Below are 20,471 nucleotides of genomic sequence, written 5' to 3' on the forward strand. Positions count from 1 at the left end.
TGTCAACACACAGATCCAGAAAATGGATCAATAAATATGAGGTTAGGTATTAGATTTGCTTTCTACATGTCTGAAAATGTTAATCACTCAATTAAAAGTAAATTGCACTTTGTCATAACTTATATTGCTCATTTCTTTATTGTCATTCACCCTCTCTGTGTGGCATTTTCAAGATCTCCTTTTAAACTCCATGTAATTCATATCCACTTAGTCATCAAACAGGAGAGAATGAAGCTCGAAGAGACTGACGCTGTCTGCTGTTGTGACAATGAATTTCACTGCAAATTATTCTTTATTCCTAAAGCTCTAGTTACTCTGCTTTAAATTGCCTAATCTCATGATAAGGCATTTTACCCTAATTCCATTAAAGACTGTCACATTTCATAGCATGATCTTCTTATCTTACAATATTATTTCAGAGGCATTTAATCATATATAATGTAATTACATTTCTACTGCATTTAATCAATCAAGTCATCTAATGCATTTTCTTGCAGAAAATATGCACCCCTGTAGTTCACTGAGCATTAAGTCTTAAACTTTATTCTGTAACATAGCTACTTAGAAAAAGAATCTTTAAAAAAAACATGAGAATCACATTCAGAAAAATCAACAGTGTTATTTGCAAAGAAAATAGAATAAAATGCCATGCTATTTCTTTAAGGCTTAATTATCAGAAATGTGGGGGAAATGTACATGGAATTTAAAATAATTCATGTACATACTTATTAAATTTCTTCAGGAATTCAAAATAGAGTTTTAAGTGTAATTTTCAAATATCCTGTAAGGTTTTTAAAAAGTCTTCATTAACTACGCAAATGTTTTTAGTCCCTTACAAGTTTCCCAGTGCCATGGCAGAAAGCTTTCTAAACAGCAGCCAAGAGCAATAGCCTAAGAAACATAGCAAAGGTGCTGTGGGTTTTCATCCTAATTTTTTATGAAAACTTATTTTTACTGATCACCTGATTTTTTGGGTTTTTTTGGTTTCAGCCCTATAGGCCATGCTTTGTATGGGCTGATTATCAGTCATAACTATCATCATCTATTTCTCTTGAACACACAGTCTAATGGCAGAAGCTATTAACTCTCTACACATCTATTTTGCATTTTGTACACTCCCTGAACCACTGACCTATCTTCTCTGCAGGCTATGGAAGCAGAACATTTTTGCTCTCTCAACAGCTCTTCTAAGTTTGTGAAATATTGTCTTTGAGCTTTAATTATCATAAATATAATATTCTGAATATAATATTCTGAAAGAACCTGAGTTTCACATTGGGCAATTAGTAATCATATTCCAGCTTAATGTAACATGTTCTAAAATTTTTATACTCAGAAGGAACGGACTATTATTTGATACTTGCAGAATTCAATTTATGGAGATTAAGATGTAATTTTACTGCCCTATCACATTTTTAAAAAGATATAGTTATTATTAATTCACTTGGTATTTTTATTTCCAGTAATTTCTCCCCTTTTCTACTTGAGAAAACAAGAAGGTAAGAAAATCTATCATTCAGAAATATCACAAAACTGTTACTTCTTCTCTTCTATAAATATGAGTTAAAATAGACTTTTAGAAGGAAAACCTAATATTTTCTTATCCAAGATCACATCTAGAGAATGTTCCCATACAGCCAAAATATTTCAAAAAGGCAATTCAATTAAAAAAGAGACACTTTTGATGAATAGCTGGACCACTGACATCACCCTTTGGTGATGCAGTCTTCTAATCTAAAAGCAACAGCTATTTGACATGCACACGCACACATATATATGTTTCAGTATTCTCTTCATTAAGCAAAGAACAGGAAGTCAGACCACAGCTATTTCCCTCTGATGTATAAACGACATGCTAAGAGCACATAACAAAAAACCACAGTCACTCTCCCAGGACATTTTGAACCTGTCTGCAGAGCAAAGCATACCGGTTATATTAATAGGAACCACATCAGCCTGGACTGTTTGGGCCTGCTGTCGCATCTTCTCTTCTGGTGTTGGCAAGGGAAGTGACTTGGTCCAGTTGGTTTGAGTATTAAGGTCAGAGAAGTCACTTGAGGTTGGCGTTTTAGGTCTCCTGGTGGAAATAAGTCTTTCCTCTTCCGACGAAGAGACAGAACACTGCAGGGGAAAAAAGTAAGAGAAAGTCATAGTGTGTAAATGCTGGCAGAAACATTTAAAAATATGTTTCGGTTTTTTTTAATTAAAATGATTTGAAGCAAGTTTAAAAAAAATTGATCACATTTAGGAACAGAAGCAATGGTTTGCAAGAGAACTAACTGCTCATCATCTTGAGTGTGACCCGTAATATATGTGATTCACAGAGGCCTTAGTCTCTGAGCCATGAGGACTGCTAAAGGTTTTGCTGACCCACAAAAATCTTTTAAGTTCTTCTTCCTTTTTCTATATTTACTATGATCAGAAAGCTTATGGATTTAGTTTAACATTAGACACCCAGAGAAACACCATGGGTTTGGCCATCAGTTTCTATTTTTATTAAGATTTAGTTTCGCTCAAAGTAATTTCCAGCTTCAATCTCCTTTCCTTTAGGCTCTGACCTCAAGGAACATTTTGAAAATGACAGAGCTATTGTTGTTCAACTATTTGTGCTCTTCTGAAACCATTTATATGGAAAAAAAATCAGTGTGAAATTGTTAAATTATGAGAAGCTGACTGAAGCGCTGCTCCAAGCCTTATCAGAATCCCATGAAAACATTTCTAGCAGTGTCTGTTTTGATACAGATTAACATCCTAACTGGGGAGCACTCTTCAATTCTTTTCTTCCCATACCATCTTAAACAGCGCAAGGAAGAAGGTTGTTTGGGCAAGCATTTTATGATGAACTTCACCATGGCTTTACGGCAGCTGGTTCTATGATGAGGAAAACTCCAAGAAATCAAAAGAAATGCACTGGTTTCAGGAAAAACAACAAAAAAGGCTAAATGACTTTTGTTGGGAAATGACAGTTTATAATAAACAGAGAGGAATTGCTCTTCAAGTCAAAAGCATTTAAACTACCACCTAAGGTGTTTAAGACAAGTTTAACTTGAGAATGAAAAGTCGATAAACCTTCTGAAGAGGATACCTGTGTAACTAGCACCCAGGTTAGTTCAACAACCCCCAACCACACACCCCTCAAAAGGGTAACTGCTGCCCTGACTTCTAACATCACAACTTCATTTGTCTGTATTTGGATTTCCTCTAAGGGGCATCATACTGTATTTTCTTTTACTTCTTTCATTCAACATTATGCTTGTGAAGATTTATCTATTGCTAAAAAACAGGTGTCAATGTCTTCCTGGATTTAATGCAAGTTTCTAAAAGGACATTAGTAAGACATCTACAGAAATGCACCAGTAAGATATCTCAAACACTTTCATCACTATTTACTGCTATTACCCTTCCTGAAGCTGAGTCCAAAGCTGAGTCTGAAGCTCAGTCCAAAGGCCTGAGTCTATTCACTATATACTTGACAGTTACATGACCTTGGAGCTATTCCTAAACATTGGTGTTTCCTTGGCTGTAAAATAGGGCTATACTCCCTACCTTCCACATCCTACTCTTGAACTTAATGAGATGACAGTTGTCAAAATGTCTACAACTATTAAACGTCACCGATGTGAAAGTGTTGATCACATAAAATGCGACTTCAGGAAAACAGAATTGTGAATTGCCAAGTACCCATTTTTTTTCTTTTATTGCAAGAAGATTAACAAAAATAGAAGCATTGCAGAAATAAAAACATAAAATAAATCATATAACTAGACATCTCAATATTTTAGACTTTATATTATTAGTACATAAAATGTGTAAAATGGTAATCTAGTTTCACTGCCACCTAAGGAAAATGTGAAATGTTTGTAATTAAACTGACAAATAAATAGACTCAATTCAGAAGAAGCATATGCTACTGACATCCTATTATGATCCTAAATTGCATTGTATCCATTCATGTTTGATCTGACACTGGTTAAAGTGGTCACAATCCCTATAGATCCCTGAAGGACAAGCAAAGGAATTTTTGAGTCAGCAACAGCTGCTAAGCCATACTGATGTAAATCAATTATTTCCACCCTTTCTGCAGTTGTAACACTTGCATGAGACTTGATTTATAATACATATTATCTACCCTCATGCTGAAGATACACACACACACAAATTAAAATTTATTTTATTTGAGAATTTCATGACAGTATGTGTCAAGGTCACATGCCTGAAGTTGAATCTCAGCCTAGTGAGTTAGTAGGTTACTCTAATTCCCGATGTATACACATAGAAATAATTTTTCAGGCAATCTTGAAATGTAGCACAAATTTCAAAGGCCATACAAAGCAATTCCTAACCAAAAAAGTTTAAAAGAAAAGTAAAGCTTCAGCTTGATGGAGAATAAATAGCAGGGCGACACCCTCAGGGAGGGTTCCCTTTTCCGTGTGACGTCTGCAGAGGGAGACGACAAAGCACTGTTCTATGGTCTGTATCCATCTCAGTGGTGCTCATCAGCCCTTGTAACCTACTTAGCTTCTAGTTAACTGGGAGTGTCAGAATCGATAACCGTCATAATGAAACAGTGCTTCAGCTTAGCCTTGTTGCCACGGGACAATCACCAGGGATTGCTCCAGTATGACAACTGACAATGGTAATCTATTTTATAAAGTGCTCCCTTTATTTGCAAGACAATTTCTCAGACAAGCAGGGCACAGATAAAGTTATACACAAATGGGACTGTTATACAGTGCCACAATCTGCTAAAATTTTGTTTTAAAGTACAGGATGGTATGACTTCCAGAATGATCTGACTCCCATCCCTCTCAGTATTTATAAATACAGCCAGGGCAGAGGGAATAACCTCATGCATCTCAGTGGCAGAACATATCAAAATTACTCCATTAAGATGGATACTCCAATGCTCTGGATTTTTATGTTAGCCTCTTAACTGGTCTCCATGCTTCTGACCTTGTTGTCTACCCTTCCCTCCCTCCATTAATAGTCTACTGTTCAACAAAGAAGCCAGAGGGATTCTTTTAAAATATAAGTCAGATCATGTTACTCCTCTGCACCCTTACCATGACTTACAAGACCCTACATGACCTATGAATGTCCACTGCTATCTCTGACCTCATCACCTATCATTCTATTCCTTATTTATTCTACTCCAGCCACACCATTCTCCATCCAGTCCCTTGCACAAACCATGCACACTCCTGCCTCAGGGCCTTTGCACTTGCTGCTCCCACCACCTGAAATGCTCTTCCCTTAGACATCGTCACAGATAGCACTTTCTTATTCTTCAGGTGTTTAGTCAAGAGTCCTCTTGTTGAGGCCTCACCTGTTCACCCTACCTAAAATTTCAACTCCTCCCCAATATTTTATATTCCCTTCTCTACTTTCTTTTTCCTATTTAGTACATATAACTAGTATATATATTTTAGTTATTTATCTTGTTTTCTCTCCCATGAGAATGTAAGTTCCAGGAGAACTACATAGAGAGCTATTTCATAATTTTAGCTAAAAAGGGGTCACCATTTAGTAACTGATTGCTCAGTGCCTTGCCCTGGGTCACAAGCTTTATAGGAATTGGTACCTCATTTAATCTTCACATTAGCTTCATTTTATGAATAAGGAAATGGAGTAAAGCAACTTTACTTTCGGAAAGTTCACAAGTGGGCAACTGGGATTAGAACCCACAGCTGACCCCAAAGCCTCTGCTGTTAAATGGTATAAAATAACAACTTGGCAATATCTTCAATAAGTTACTAAGTTTTCCAATCTGAAAACAAAATCTCCATTTATATCTCTAAGTAAGAGCAAAACCTTTAGAAAATCTACAATAAAGTCATCAGTGTGGTGTAGTGGATGGAACAGTATACTCTGGAGTGAAAAAACAAGAAGTGTCAGCATCCTGGTTCTGTCATTTACCAGCTGGACATTTTGAGCAACTCAAGCTAACCCTAACTTAAATAGTATTATGTTAATGGATCTCTTAATATAGGGTGAATTATTTTTTTCAAATATTGAGTTTAAAGTTGCCTTGCTTTCAGAACTTCAGTGTAGTTTTTAAACCTGTAAACTGGTCAAGAGTGTTCATTAACACCCCATATGCTTGTCCTGGAAGGAATGGACAGTCACAAATGCGACTTAAGAGACCACGATTCCTTGTGTCAAATCACTTAATGTAGAAAGAGAGATCACCTGCCACACCAGCAGTTGTCTTGTGGATTTTGGATGCTAGAAGACCTGCATTTCAGACACTACTAGGTCCTGTCTGGAAATCAGACAAGCTCCCACCAGATGGACTGCGGGGCCTGAAACATGGTCTCTTTGGCAGACAGCCAAGTTACCAAAGAGTGGGTTTAACTGTGAAATACATTTGCTCAGGCTGTTTTTTAAAATTTGCTATGCTTTAAAAAATTAGAAAACCTAATTACAGCCAGAGCTAAACTTGGCATTCATTTACCAATTATTACATAAAAATAGATACAGAACAGGTGAAACTATATAGAGCACCATTCACAAGGAAATCCCCATACATTCCAGTGCTTTTTACAGGACACTTACTTAGTCTGTGGTGTTTTTCTCTCAAGAATTAAGACTCTCATGGGTTGACTCTTGTTTTTTAAAGATTCTAGATAAGTTTCATAAGGTTCCAAAACTTTTGCAGTCTTTTCTGACTATACACTCCTTCTACCTTTATTATACTTAGACAAGAGAGATACTGACTTAATTCTGTTCTCTCCTTAATCCTTTTTTCTCTCTGAACCCAACCACCACCACAAGAACTAGGGGTGGTGGTTTTTACATCCACATTGTTCAATAATTTCACCTTTTCCTTCTCTCCTATTCAGTGTATTACCAACAACCTAGCCTCTTCATCAAGGGCTCTAAACTTTCTTACCACACATTGAATTTTAAAAATTTTTGGACGTAAATGATCACATATGAAGTGAACATAAATGTTCAAAGTGATTATTTAATTTCTTATTTTTAATGATATTTTTATTACAATAAATCATATATACAAAGTACATAACATAACATAATGAATATTTAAGAACCCACTACTCAACCCACGACTTAAAAGATTATCAATAATTGCATCTCCCTCCATACTCTTCCCTGCTTCCGCTGAGGTAACCACTCTCCTGAATTTCATGTTAATAATTCCCTTACTTTTTGTTATATGTGTGTATAAATATGTCTAAATTACATATTTAACTTGCTTTGTCTTTATAAAAATGCTACTATTCTCTTTCTAGTGTTATTTACTTACCGTTATGTTTCTAAGACACATCCATGTTGTTGTGTGAGCCTATAATTAATCCGTTTCACTGAAGCATACATTCCATTCCAATACATTCATTTATCCACTTTTTTATTGATGGATGATGGGTTGAAAAAGATGTTCTTTCTATGATCTCAACAATTCAAAACTCCCCTAAGAGACTGGGTAGGAGGAAGGCGCTGTAGCTAAGGCTCAATTCCCCATACACTCACTGTTGGAGAGAAAACTGGGGCGCTGGAATCGCAGATCTGGATTTAAATCCTAGCTCACTTTTTGTGGTGATTGGTGTGTTCACCATTTTTCTTGATTGTGGTGATGGTCCCATGTCTATCTACTTGTATGTCAAAACTTTAAATATGTGTAGTTTACTTAATGTAAATTATACCTCATAATGCTCTTTTGAAAAAGAGACAGCAAGCTCAGTTTCAGGATTTAAAAGCCATGTGATCTTAAGCAAGTGATATAATCTCTCCAAGATACACCTGTGACCTGGGCACAATCCAAGCGACTCACAGAGAGCACTGAGCCCAGCCTCTGGCCCCTGAGCTTTTCCAGGTGCCGGGTGGTTGGCACCATGCTGGGACTACAGAGATCAACATAGTGGGATGCTATCTCTCCACCTAGAAGGGAAGGCAGGCAGGAAGACAGGCTCTTTCAGTGTCACGGGATGTATACAACAAGAGAAACTGTAACAAGTTACTAGAGCCACCCTCACTGTCTGAATGCACAAAGGCCTGGAAATGACAAGACCCCAATCTTCTCACCTTGCCTGCAAGAGTAGAGTAACAAGCGCCACAAATCACAGAGCAGCGAGCACAGGGAGCCACTACTAACTTCTGTGTGTTTCCACTGTGTCCTGAAATTACTCACCTGGAGAGACCCAGTAAGAAATGACTGGGTCATTTATGAGTCATCATAAATGTTTTCTAGACTGAAAGCTACCCTAGGCCAGGGGCTCTGTCTGATACTGAGACTAAGCAGGACTTATATGGCTTTTTTTTTTAAAAATAGCATGAATGAATGAATACCAGGTAAGTCAAAGTCAGAATGAAAAATGGCAACAGCAGGCATCCTGTGAAGGAATTTGGGTAATTTAGCAATCTTGCCCTTTTATTTCACCAATATGGTGCAATGAAAATAAATGAACTAGAAGGTGAGAAGTTCTGTGTTCATGTCCTCCCTGGTGCATTCTGGCTCTGTGATCTTGGGAAAGTAATTTCATGTATCCGAGTCTCAGTTTCCAGATCGTTAGAATGATAGTAATAATTATTACAATATGTATTTCATGGGAATCCTTGTGAGAATGAGACATAATTTGTGAGAAAGTCCTAAAGTGTTTTACTATTATTATAAAATTAGTATCAGTATGACCACTGGTAGTTCTACACGTAGATAATCTATGAAGACATAACAATTAGAAAAATTTTAGTAATTGCTGAAACCTCTCAAATTCATTGCCTTAGGCAGGAAATTCTATGTGGGTGGAATAAAAGACCTAGAATGATTGGAAGAGTGGCTAAATTTTCATAAAACCAGACACTGCATTGAGTTAACTTCTTTGAAGCCTGGTTTGAAAAACCAAGCAGTTTAAAAAAACACTAGTCATCATCATTTGAGCCTCCGCTATACTCCAGGCAGCACATTAAGAATGTTACAAATATCACTTCACTTCAGCCTCACAACCATCCTCAAGGTGGGTAAGGTAATCATGCAATTTATTATCAAAACAGGAGCACCTCTGACAGTGAAAGGGGTGCTTTAAATAATTACACAGGATAGCGGCTGTAAACCAGGACTGTCTTGAGCCAGGCCAGAGCATGTGGTTTATAATTCTTTATAGTTGAGGAAACTGAAGCTCACAGAGGGAAGCAATTTACCCAAGGCCACCAGCTTGACAGGTGGAAAGGCTGCCCCAGACCGGTGCTCTCAAACATCACGTTCTACAAGCCTCCTACACCTGTAATTCTAGAGGAAGGCTACTGTCCTTCTGTCATGTTAAAAGTCCTCCTTCGATTTAAATATCTCTTATCAGGGAAGACTAAAACAGAACCCAATATGCCAGTTCAAAGGAAAACAGAAACTAGAAAAGAAAATTTCAGTTTCTATCAATATCGTTAAAGCCGACCGTTTATTGCCATAATCTCGTCTAATTTACCTGTTTGGGGGTGAATTTTATGCAAGAGATTGAGTAACTCATGACTGACATCCTTTCTGTTGAGACAGTGGGGCCTCTGTGAATGTTTCCCCAATTCAGTGAACAGATCATCAAACGTAACCTCGAACAATGGCAGCTGAAGAGATGGCCTCTCAACTCACAGGAAGTATTTTGTCATCTATAACTGAATTTCCTTCAAATACCTGAATAACCCCTTTGGTAGTCCCTGGTACACACTGAAAGCTGAAAGAACAAAGAAATGTCAAGACCGGAACAATACCAAAGCGATGACTTATTCTTTGTTTTCGCAGTTGAATAGAAAGGTATTTTCTGAGATTTCTGGATCCCTTTGCAGCAGCATTTTCATGCAGCATGTTTAATATTTAGATGATATACATGACATATATAGTTGGAAATATTTCAAGTATTTTTTTTTCTTGCTACACCATATCACTACTTTGAAAGATATATGTGGACATCACTAGCAAAACACCTTTCCTTATACCATAAGCACAAGTCCTACTTGGGAAATGTTTTGCATCAGGAAAATTATTCTGGAATGCTTAGCCAGAATAAATAACTAGAAAAGACATCCCCTAGGTTCTCTGTTCTAATTTATATGTCCTTAGCCTTTGCCTTATTAGCAACTCTCATTTTAGGAAAGCTTTTATCCTAAGCGCAAAATAGATGCTTAATATTTGCTGAATGCAACTAGGTGTTTTCTTCCTAAATAGCTCTTTTGATGTCCAAGCATTTGTTCCTAAGCATTTGTTAACTTACCTGTCCCTTCTACACAGTTCACTGTGCTCCTCACCATAGCCCTTCCTCCACTGGAAATACAAAGTAAGGAGTCTTCCTAGCAGAATTTCCCCTCTTATTTGACCTCTATATACTCCGTATTTAAAATGACCCCAACTGTTAGAGTGACGTTTAAGTGAATGCAGGTAGGGGTCTTGATCTTAATATGGAGACCATAAACTGTCAGCCTGGAGCCCCATGTACAGTTAATGAATTCCCATCTGATCTGAAATGCTATCTTGATCATGCGCTAAATCCCTGAAGAGTTAGATCTATTCCTGGACTTTGTATTCTGTTTTTAACATCCTGTCCTACTGGTCTGTACAGTCAGGTGCCACACTGGAGTGATTTCTGACTCTTCATGTTTTAATACCTGGTCACTGGTTCTCCTTCCTCATTCCTCTTGTATTTTACAGCTTTCCCAGGCAGGAACCTTAGACTCAGCATCTCCAGTCCTCTCCCTCCTCTTCCCATCCCCCCAGATAACACCAAACTAAAACAGAATAATACTACGTAACATTTTTTGGTGTTATTTTTTTAAAATTAACTTGGGCAGAACTTACAGATTTTTGATACTGAGGCCTCTAATCTAAGAGCATGGTATGTCTTTTCATTTATTCAAATCTTAGTTCTATTCTTCAACAGTATTTTAAAGTTTTTTCATATAGATCTTGTATTTTTCTTATTAAATGTACCTCTAGTTACTTTGTCTGCTATATCTATTTTAAAAAGATTTTTTTTTTCTATGTAAATTGGTACAGCCACTATGGAAAACAGTATGGAGATTCCTTTAAAAACTAAAAATAGAGTTACCACATGATCTAGCAATCCCACTCCTGGGCACATATCTAGAGAAAACTCTAATTTGAAAAGGTACATGCACTCCAATGTTCATAGCAGCACTATTTACAATAGCCAAGACATGGAAGCAACCTAAATGGCATTGACATCTGAATGGATAAATAAATTGTGATGTGTGTATATATAGATGTATATATACACACACACACACACAATGGAATACTAGTCAGCCATAAAAAGAATAAAATAATGCCATTTGCAGCAACATGGTTGGACCTAGAGATTATTATACTAAGTGAAGTAAGTCAGAAAGAGGAAGACAAATATCATATGATATCACACATGGAATCTAAAATGTGATAAAAATGAGCTTATTTACAAAACAGAAACAGACTCATAGACGTTGAAAACAAACTTATGATTACCAAAGGGGAAAGGGGGTGGAAGAGGGATAAATTAGGAGTTTGGGACTAGCAGATACAAACTACCATATATAAAATAAACAACATCCTACTGTATAGCACAGAGAACTATATTCAATACCTTATAATAAACCGTAATGGAAAAGAATATGAAAAAGTATATGTGTGTGTGTGTGTGCATGTGTGTGTATCTCAAACTGAATCACTTTGCTGTACACCAGAAACTAACACAACAATGTAAATCAACTACACTTCAATAAAAGAAAAGAAAAATAGATTTTTTCTATTATATCTTCTAACTTGCCTTTGTAGATATGAAAGTTATTGATTTCTATACATTAATTTTATGCCATATATATATATATATATATATATATATATATATATATATACACTATTCTGTCATTAAATTCTGTTATTGATAGCTGTTTTAAACTTTGATTTTACTGGATTCACCAAGAATACAAACTTAGCACAGATGAATGATAACATAATCTCAGTCTTTCCTATTTTGAATTTTTTTATTCTACAGCTTTTCTAATTGTGCTGGCTAGTTCTTCTCATAAAATGTAGTAACAGTGACTGTGAATGTCCATCTTATGCCTCATTGTAAAGAGAACAGTCCATTAAAAATTATGTTGGACTTGATGACAAGGCAGATACATTTCGTTAAGTTATGAGTATCCACTTGTTCCCATATTATTGAGTGTTCTGATCAAGAATGGTTGTTAAATTGTATCAAATACCTTGTCAGTATCTATGGTTTTGATACGATTTTTCTCCTCAAACCAATTAGTACGATTAATGTATGACTGAATTACCTAATACTGAATATCCTTACTTTACTACTGAAATAAATTCAGGTTGATTTTGAAATATTCACCTTGTAATGAGATACTAGATTATATTTGCTAATAAGTTATTTATAATTTCTAATGCCTATATTCATGAGTGAGATTGGCCAGTTCATCTTCTGCTTTGTGCAGTCAGGTTTTAGCATCAGTGTTAAACTAATTTATTATTTTTAAAAATCCTAACTTTTCCTTCTTTTTCTTTGCTCCGGGATAGTTTCAAGCACTGGATAACCTACTCTTTAAAATCTTTAGTAAAACCCTCTTTGTGAAACCATCTGGGCTTGGAGTTCTTTTTCAATTTGGTTCAACTTTTTTTTTTCTTTTACGCATTCATTTTTCTCCAGCTTTGAGATATAATTGACATATAACATTGTGTACGTTTAAGGTATACAATGTGCTAACTTGATAGATGTATGTATTGTGAAACAATTACTACAATAAGGTGAATCAATACCTTCATCACCTCACATAATTACCATTTTTAGGGACCATTTGATGCAGTATTTGATAAAACTTCTCTGTTTTTTTTACATGGAAATCATTCTGTTAAATATTCCCTCTCTAGAAGTCCTAGAGTCAGACTTGACACTTTAAATAAATTAGAAAGGCAGTTTCAACATTAGCTATATATCCTCCATCTAAACAGAAGATGATATATAATTTTTATTCCTAATCATTAAATCTTCTGCTTAAAAAATGTTAGTGATTTCCTATTAATTAGCTACACAACAAAAGCTAACTCTCACTTGGTACTGCCCCTCTGTAATCTTACCTCAACCTTCCTCCCCCACTACTCCAGTTATCACTCTTGGTGAACTTAATACCCCCTGAGCTGTTTCATCTAACACCTGCTCTGGTCCTCACCTCCAACATGCCACAGCCACCATCTCAGGGATATACATGGGACTTAATCATTACATAACGCCTGCATTGAGGTTTTAAAGCTGGTTCAATAATTGGTAATCCTACAGAATTTGCTGAAGATGTGAGAAAACGAAAAAGAATCAGGAATGTGATCAATGGTTTTGACTTAAGCAACTGGTAGAATGGAGTTGTGATTTACCAAGGTGGGGAAAAGCATAAAAGAACCAGGTATTTTGGGGGGAAGAGGGATGCGAGAATCACAAATTTGGATTTGGATAAGTTTGAGATAGCTGTAAGACAGTACGTAGAGATGGTTAGTAAGCAGATAAATGCCTGGATCTGAACTAGAGGTATGCATTTAGAAAATTTCAATACATGGAATTTAAAACCATGGAATTCAATGAAATCGTCCAAAGAGGGAATCTCTTGCTGAGCAGCAGAAGTATCAGGTCTGAGCCCTGCGGTTACACTAACATTTGGGAGAAGAACGTCCAAAAAATGACTGAGAAGCAATGGCTAATGAGGAAGAAGGAAAATCAGGACTGCGTGGTGTCATGAAAGTCACAGAAAGAAAGTATGCTAAGAAGAAAAGAATAATAAACTATGTCAAGTGCTGCTGAGAGCCTGAGTAAGTAAGATGAGGCCTGAGATTAACTGTTAGATCTGGCAAGGGAGAGGGGATGGATGGACTTAACACAAGTAGTTTGAGTAGCATGCTGGGGGTACAAGTTTGTATGGAGGGGGTTCAAAGGACATTGTAAGGAAAAGCAATCTACATAGTTCTTTGGGAAGTTATATTATAAACAAAAACTAGAAAATGTAGCCGAATTTGGAAGAGGATAAAAGGTCAAAGGAGGGTTTCTTCAAGATGAAAGAAAATACAGCATGTTTGGCTAATGATGGTTATGATGCAATAAAGAGAGAAAATGGAGTCGGCAAAAGAGGGAGGGGGAAGTGGCAGTTAAGAAGTCCTTGAGAGGCTGGCATTATTCATTCTGCTGGGAAAATACTGAGTGCCAGGCCCCGATCTAGGCATCTGGGAGGCAGCAGGGCACAAAAGAAGCCAGGACTGTCCACCCACAGTGATGGCAGGAAAGGGTGAGCAGATGTCAGAAGAGACCCAAGCAATCTGATGGGCTTGGGTATGAAAGGACAAGTCTTTTGATTGTCGTTGTTATTTTCAAGGACAGTAACTGAGAGTGAAGTAGAGAAAATGGTGTTTGGAGATTTGAGAAGGTGTGAAGCTGGGAGAGGGGAAGAGTGAAGTTATGAGTTAATGTGGCAGGATTGCTGGGCAGCCCTGGATGTTGGAGGTCCTACATTTATAGTGAGACTGGCTAATATAACCTGGTGTTTTTCTCCAGCCTTGTTTAGCTAATGAGGCTTTAGTGCAGACCAGGGGGAGAGCTGGATCAAACTAGGGGCTAGGATTTCTGTGGAAAACTGGCAGGAGTGAGGGGTCAGCAGAGGTGAATGTGTGTGCAAAGAAGTGAATATAATGGTGGCCCTGGTAACATAAACTGGGAAAGGATGACATCACATGAAAAGGGTAGGGCCAACAGCTTAGAATTCCTCACGGGGTCAAGTAATTTTTGTAATGGGATTCTAGAGGGATTAAGCTGGAAAGATAGTAAAGGGAGTCCCCCTTGACTCTCCTTTTTCTCAAACTTCAGCAAATTCTGTCAGATCCACTTTCAAAATAAACCTAGAATCTCCACCACTGCCCTCCTGGTCCCAGTCCCCATCACCTATCTCCTGCCGGCATTACTGCACTAGCCTATTGACTTGCCTTTCTGCCTCCAGCTTCAACTCTCTATGGTTTTATCTCCATACAGTGCCCACACCAATGGCATTGAATCAGATCATGCTACTTTCTTCCTCATTTCCTCCCCTGCCTCCCCATCTCACCAAGGAATAACAAATCCAAAGTCCTTACCATGGCCAACTAGGTCCTATGTGATCTGGTCCTTGGTTATCTCCTACAGTCATTATTACCTCCCTCTCCTTGCTCACTGCCCGCACTCTGGTCTCTGGCTAGTCCCCCTACAGGATAACGTATTACTCTCCCCAGGCCTCTGCACTTTTCTTTCCTTAGAAAGCTCTTTCCACAGATGCTCACCTGCAGCATCCCTACAGTCCATTCTGAGGTGGCTCTGATGACCATCTGACAGCCCTTCTTGCACAATCAATCTAAAACAGCAGCCTTGTCACTCTAAAAGTCTCCTCATCATTGCTTTACTTTTCTTCATAACACTCATCACCACTTGATATTGTATTTTACTTGTTTGTTTAGCGTTCCCCTCTGATGGCATGGACTTTATCTTTTTCACTCGATGGGTCCTGAGAACCTACAACAATGCTTGACATAGCGGACATGCTGGGTAAACATTTACTGAGTAAATGAATGAATGAACAGGCTGTCCAAAAAGATCTCAGAGAACAACCTTATTCCAGTCCCCACTTTCCAGATAAAGAAAGTAATGCCTTGAAGGCCCAAGTGATGCATCCAAAGAAACACAGCTCATGGCAGAGCTGAGACAAAATCTGTCTCCTGACTCTGAGCATACCACCATCTCTTAACTTTATCTCCTGTCTCCCCTCCGTTCCTCACCATGTACACATCCACTCTTTGGATCTCTTGGTCCTTAGTACATCCTGCCTGTTGCAATAGTCCTACAACTATTCTTCTTATACACCATGTCCTTTGCCAACCCCTCCCCCATTCCCTCACTGCCCAAGTCAGAATTTCTTTTTCAAATGTTACTATATGACAAACACTTATTGTAGCATATAATATATATAAAACTTTTTATTCTGGTGAATTCTCTGTACCAGAGAACTATAAGTTCCTTGAGGGAAGTAGGGATATCTTATTAATCTTTGAATTTTGCAGTATCAGATGCATGCTATATACATTAAACATTTATTCTTCCTGGGGTGTTCCTCTCCAAGACTTCCGCCTGGCTCACTCTTTTAATCCCAGTCACCTCTTTGCCCAGGAAGCCTACCCCCTTTAATTTAAAATTGCGGCCTCTTGTTCTGCTTTATTTTACTCCTGAGCACATGTCACTCATGCAGCATCATTGCTTATTTGTTTTCAGTGTCTCACCATCAAATCAAAGCACCATCAAGGCCAAGGATTTCTTTTACTTGCTTCATTGTTACATTGTCAGCACCTAGAATAGTCCCTGGCACACAGGAGATGCTTAATAACTACTTGTTTTAAAAATGAATTATAATTCTGTGTTTAAAGTAGCTCTGTGTAGGAACACACTGAGGAGGGCCAAAGGAACATGTCAGGGTCCACACGATTACTGTTCTGGATGGACAGCCAGGAAGCATCAGCACATCACTGTGATGTGGTGAGTGGTGGCGAGTGTCACAGAGATTAATAAAGACTTCTGATTCGTGGTGAATATTTACTTAGTCGTAATCGCTGAGTAAATGATTCTAGAACAAACGAGCCAGCTAAGCAGGCCTATCATGCACTAAACACTGCGTGGGGTGCAAATGAATAACCCTCACTCTGATCTGAAGGTACTTGAACACCAGGTAAGGTGAGGGACCCGTAGGAAGTGGGAGCAAAAGCACAGGACGTACAAAGGTAGCTTCCATACTAAATTCAGAAACTTTGTCACTGAAATTTTCCTCACTCATGCCAATAAGAGAAGAGTAGGTTATTAGAATTATAGACCAGATCAATTTTGAAATAGCTGCTTTTCCTATTGTAATAAAAAGACCTTTGTATAGCTCTTTCTCAACTTACGATAAGGTTTTCTCTGATAAATCCATCATAAGTTGAAAACGCTGTAAGTTGAAAATGCATTTAATACACTAACCTAGCAAACATAGCTTAGCCCAGCCTACCTTAAACATGCTCAGAACACTTAACATTAGGCCTACAGTTAGTAAAATCATCTACCAGAAAGCCTATTTTATAATAAAGTGTTTAATAGCTCATGTAACTGATTGAATACTGTACTGAAATCAATACACTGATTGTATCCCTTTAGTGAATTCTTTGGATCCCTGAACTTAACTTTCTTTAGAATAATTTTAGACTTAGAGAAACATTGCAAAGACAGTACTGAGACTTCCTTGTGTACCCTTCACCCAGTGTTCCCTAACGTTGACATACTACATAATCACGATGTATTTGCCAAAACCAAGAAATTAACGCAGGATAATACTATTAACTAAATAACTGACTTCAGGCTGATCTCACCAATTATTCCAATTTATATCCTTTTTCTGTTCTGGGATCCAAATCCAGGATCCCATGCTGAATTTAGAAGCCTTACCTTTTGATCTGTTTCTTCATCCTCGTCTTGATAATCATCACAGAGTGGACCGGAGCTGGCTGCAAAGGTGGGTCCCTGGGAGTAGTACTGAGAACTCCGGTAGCCATCCCGCCGCAACTTATCACATTCTGCAGAGGGTACGGGACAGAGGGCATTAAGAACCAGAATTTGCTTTCTCCTCTTTATTTATCTTTTCTAGTAATACTTCTCTAGGCATAATAAGATTCCAAAATAATAATAATAATAATTAATAATAATAAATGATAAAAAAGGGCTATGAATTAGTAAAGCAGCTACCACACACATGCCATGTTAATATACTTTGAAGGGATCACCTCTACATCGTACAACAACCCTCTGAGGCAACTTTAACGCAATTAAATTATTTACTTTGTAATGTTATGCAAGCAAGTTGTGGACTCAGAATTTGAACCTAGGTTCTTACTATAATTTCTGACACCTAACAGTTGATTATGTAATTCCATATCAAAAAAACACCAGCAATTCTCATGCGAGCTTTGTTTCCTAGACTGAGCAGCTGAAAGTGTCAAGAGAAATCATGGATTACAATGCTCTCATTTTGTTTTTACTTCTCAATTTAACTTTGATGCCAAACAGCCTATAATCACTGTGTGTAATTTAGCACGAAGCCGGGTGGCAGTCTGAGCTGCCTTCCAGTCCACGGAGGAATGGCTGGCACCGCCAAGTGGAAGGTAAGAAGCGGGCCCTGGAACCCAGGGGCACGGGGGCCACTGGCCACTCAGAGACCAGGGGTTCTCCTCAGGGAGGAGCCACTGTCCTGGTAACTCCTATCCGTGGGGGGGTGCGCAGCAAGAAGAGCTCTAATGGATATTTAAAGGCTCTGGACGGAGCTTTCCTGTTACCCAGACACCCCAGAGGAGCACCTGCCTTACAAAAGAATTTGCCACAGGGTTCCTTTAAATATCCAGCTTGCTAAAGGAGGGTGAAACATGTTTGGTTTGGGGAAAGTTTCCTCTTTGTACAGCTTTACTAAACCATGCACCTAATGGCACAGAACTAAAGTAGAACATCCTCAGAGTTCTCTCCTAACACTAGGATCTGTGCTTCTTCAAAGAGGAGAGGAGCAGTCGCTTTGGTGGAGATATAACAATTCTACAACTAGAGGATTAAAAAGATCCTCGCTCTCCTTTGCTACCTCACAGTGGGTGTGGAGAGAGAAAGTTTCCAACCCAGAACTAGAAATCAGATTTTTTTAAAAATCTCATGGAAATAGTCACGAGGATTTTTTAGAATCCAAACTAAAAAATGTAGAAGTAATCAGAAGATAGCTAAACATGACTACTTCAGTTATTTATGGGCTAATTAATGTGTGGGCTGGGCTGGCAACCGCTCTTAATATTCAGTAAAATAAAAAATTAAAATTTCTGAAACTTCCAGAGCACATGTTTTAAAATGAGAATTTACTAACACTAACCCTTTTCAGTGAGAAGTATTTTCACATTTTTCTCAATATTTGACAATTTCTCTACAAAAATAAATGGTACAACTAGACCCTATACTCTCATTCTACAGAGATATTTTACATAAAGCATGATGACTAGTTTTCAAATGGTGTTCTATGCAGAGTTCTGGGATTCTGTAAATATTTGATTTTATTTTCTTTATCTTAAAGCTAACATAAAAAAATAACACTCAACTTCATGGTTTTACATGTCATTAACTTGTACTGCTAAGTTAATTTTTCCGTGGTCTAAAAAACTGAAGTCTCCTAAGGGTTCAGGGTGGACCTTGTAAAACAAACCAATAAAAACTATTACTACCTGCAACTACTTACCATGTAATTCAGTGCTTTCCAACAGCTATCAAACAAAACAAAATACAAAGTGAAGGCCAAGGCCCTTTTAAACTAAATCCTTTACTTGTTCAAAATAGTATTTTTCCCTCTTATTAACTGACCCTATGATAAGTACAAGTCTGAAATAATAAAATTTTATAATTTAAAAAAATGTGTTTTATGTATCAGGTACCATGTAAGACTGCATTTGAAAAAGATTCCTCTGCAAGGGACTGCTAAGCTAGAGCATCTAAAAAGGTGGTATTAGCTCTGATATTCTTGGCAATAATATTAAAAACATCCAAAATGCTATCATCAAAAAGACAACAAATAACAAGTACTGGCAAAGATGTAAGGAAAAGGGAACCCCCATGCATTGTTGGTGGGAATGTAAGTTGGTGCAGCCACTATGGAAAACAGTATGAAGGATCCTCAAAAAATTAAAAATAGAACTATTATACAATCCAGCAATTCCACTTCTGAGTATTTATCTGAAGAAAATAAAAACACCACTTCTAAAAGATATATGCACTCCAATGTTCACTACGGCATTATTTATAATAACCAAGATATGGAAGCAGTCTAATTACCCACTAATAGATGAATGGATAGAGAAGATAGCTCACACACTCATACACACATAGGAATATTACTCAGCCATGAAGAAGAATGAAATCTTGCCATTTGCAATAACACGGATAGTCCTAGAGAATATTATGCTGAGTGAAGTAAGTCAGACAGAGAAACACAAATACTGTATGATTTCACTTACATGTGGAATCCAAAAAACAAAACAGACCAGAAACAGACTTATAGTTACAGAGAGCAAATGGATGGTTGCCAGAGGGGGGGAGGTGGGGGTTGGGCAAAACAGGTGAAGGGGATTAAGAGATACAACCTTCCAGTTATAAAATAAGTAAGTCACAGAGATGTAATACACAGCATAAGGGATATAGACAATAATGCTGTAATAATTTTGTATGGTGACAGTTACTAGACTTATTGTGTTCATTTTGTAATATATTTAAATGTTGATTCAGTATGTTGCACACCTGAAACTACATTGCATCAACTATACTTCAATTAAAATTTTTTTAATTAAAAAGAAATTAAAATAGCCAAATGACTTGATAACTGTTAAATCTTAAAAGACCAAAATACTGCAAAATTATTATTCATAT

At 37.4% G+C, this 20,471-nt stretch overlaps 1 protein-coding gene across 1 annotated transcript in view; it reads right to left on the bottom strand.

Moving 5' to 3' along the window:
* The window catches only part of NHSL1 (NHS like 1), a 58,347-nt gene that overhangs the window by 18,326 nt on the left and 19,550 nt on the right, over positions 1-20,471 (bottom strand). Inside the window, 2 exon segments of the mRNA XM_032485022.1 lie at positions 1,929-2,121; positions 17,475-17,602. Of these exon segments, the coding sequence (XP_032340913.1) occupies positions 1,929-2,121; positions 17,475-17,602 (321 nt within the window).

This window comes from Camelus ferus, chromosome 8 (assembly GCF_009834535.1).
Source record: "Camelus ferus isolate YT-003-E chromosome 8, BCGSAC_Cfer_1.0, whole genome shotgun sequence".
Taxonomy (NCBI): domain Eukaryota; kingdom Metazoa; phylum Chordata; class Mammalia; order Artiodactyla; family Camelidae; genus Camelus; species Camelus ferus.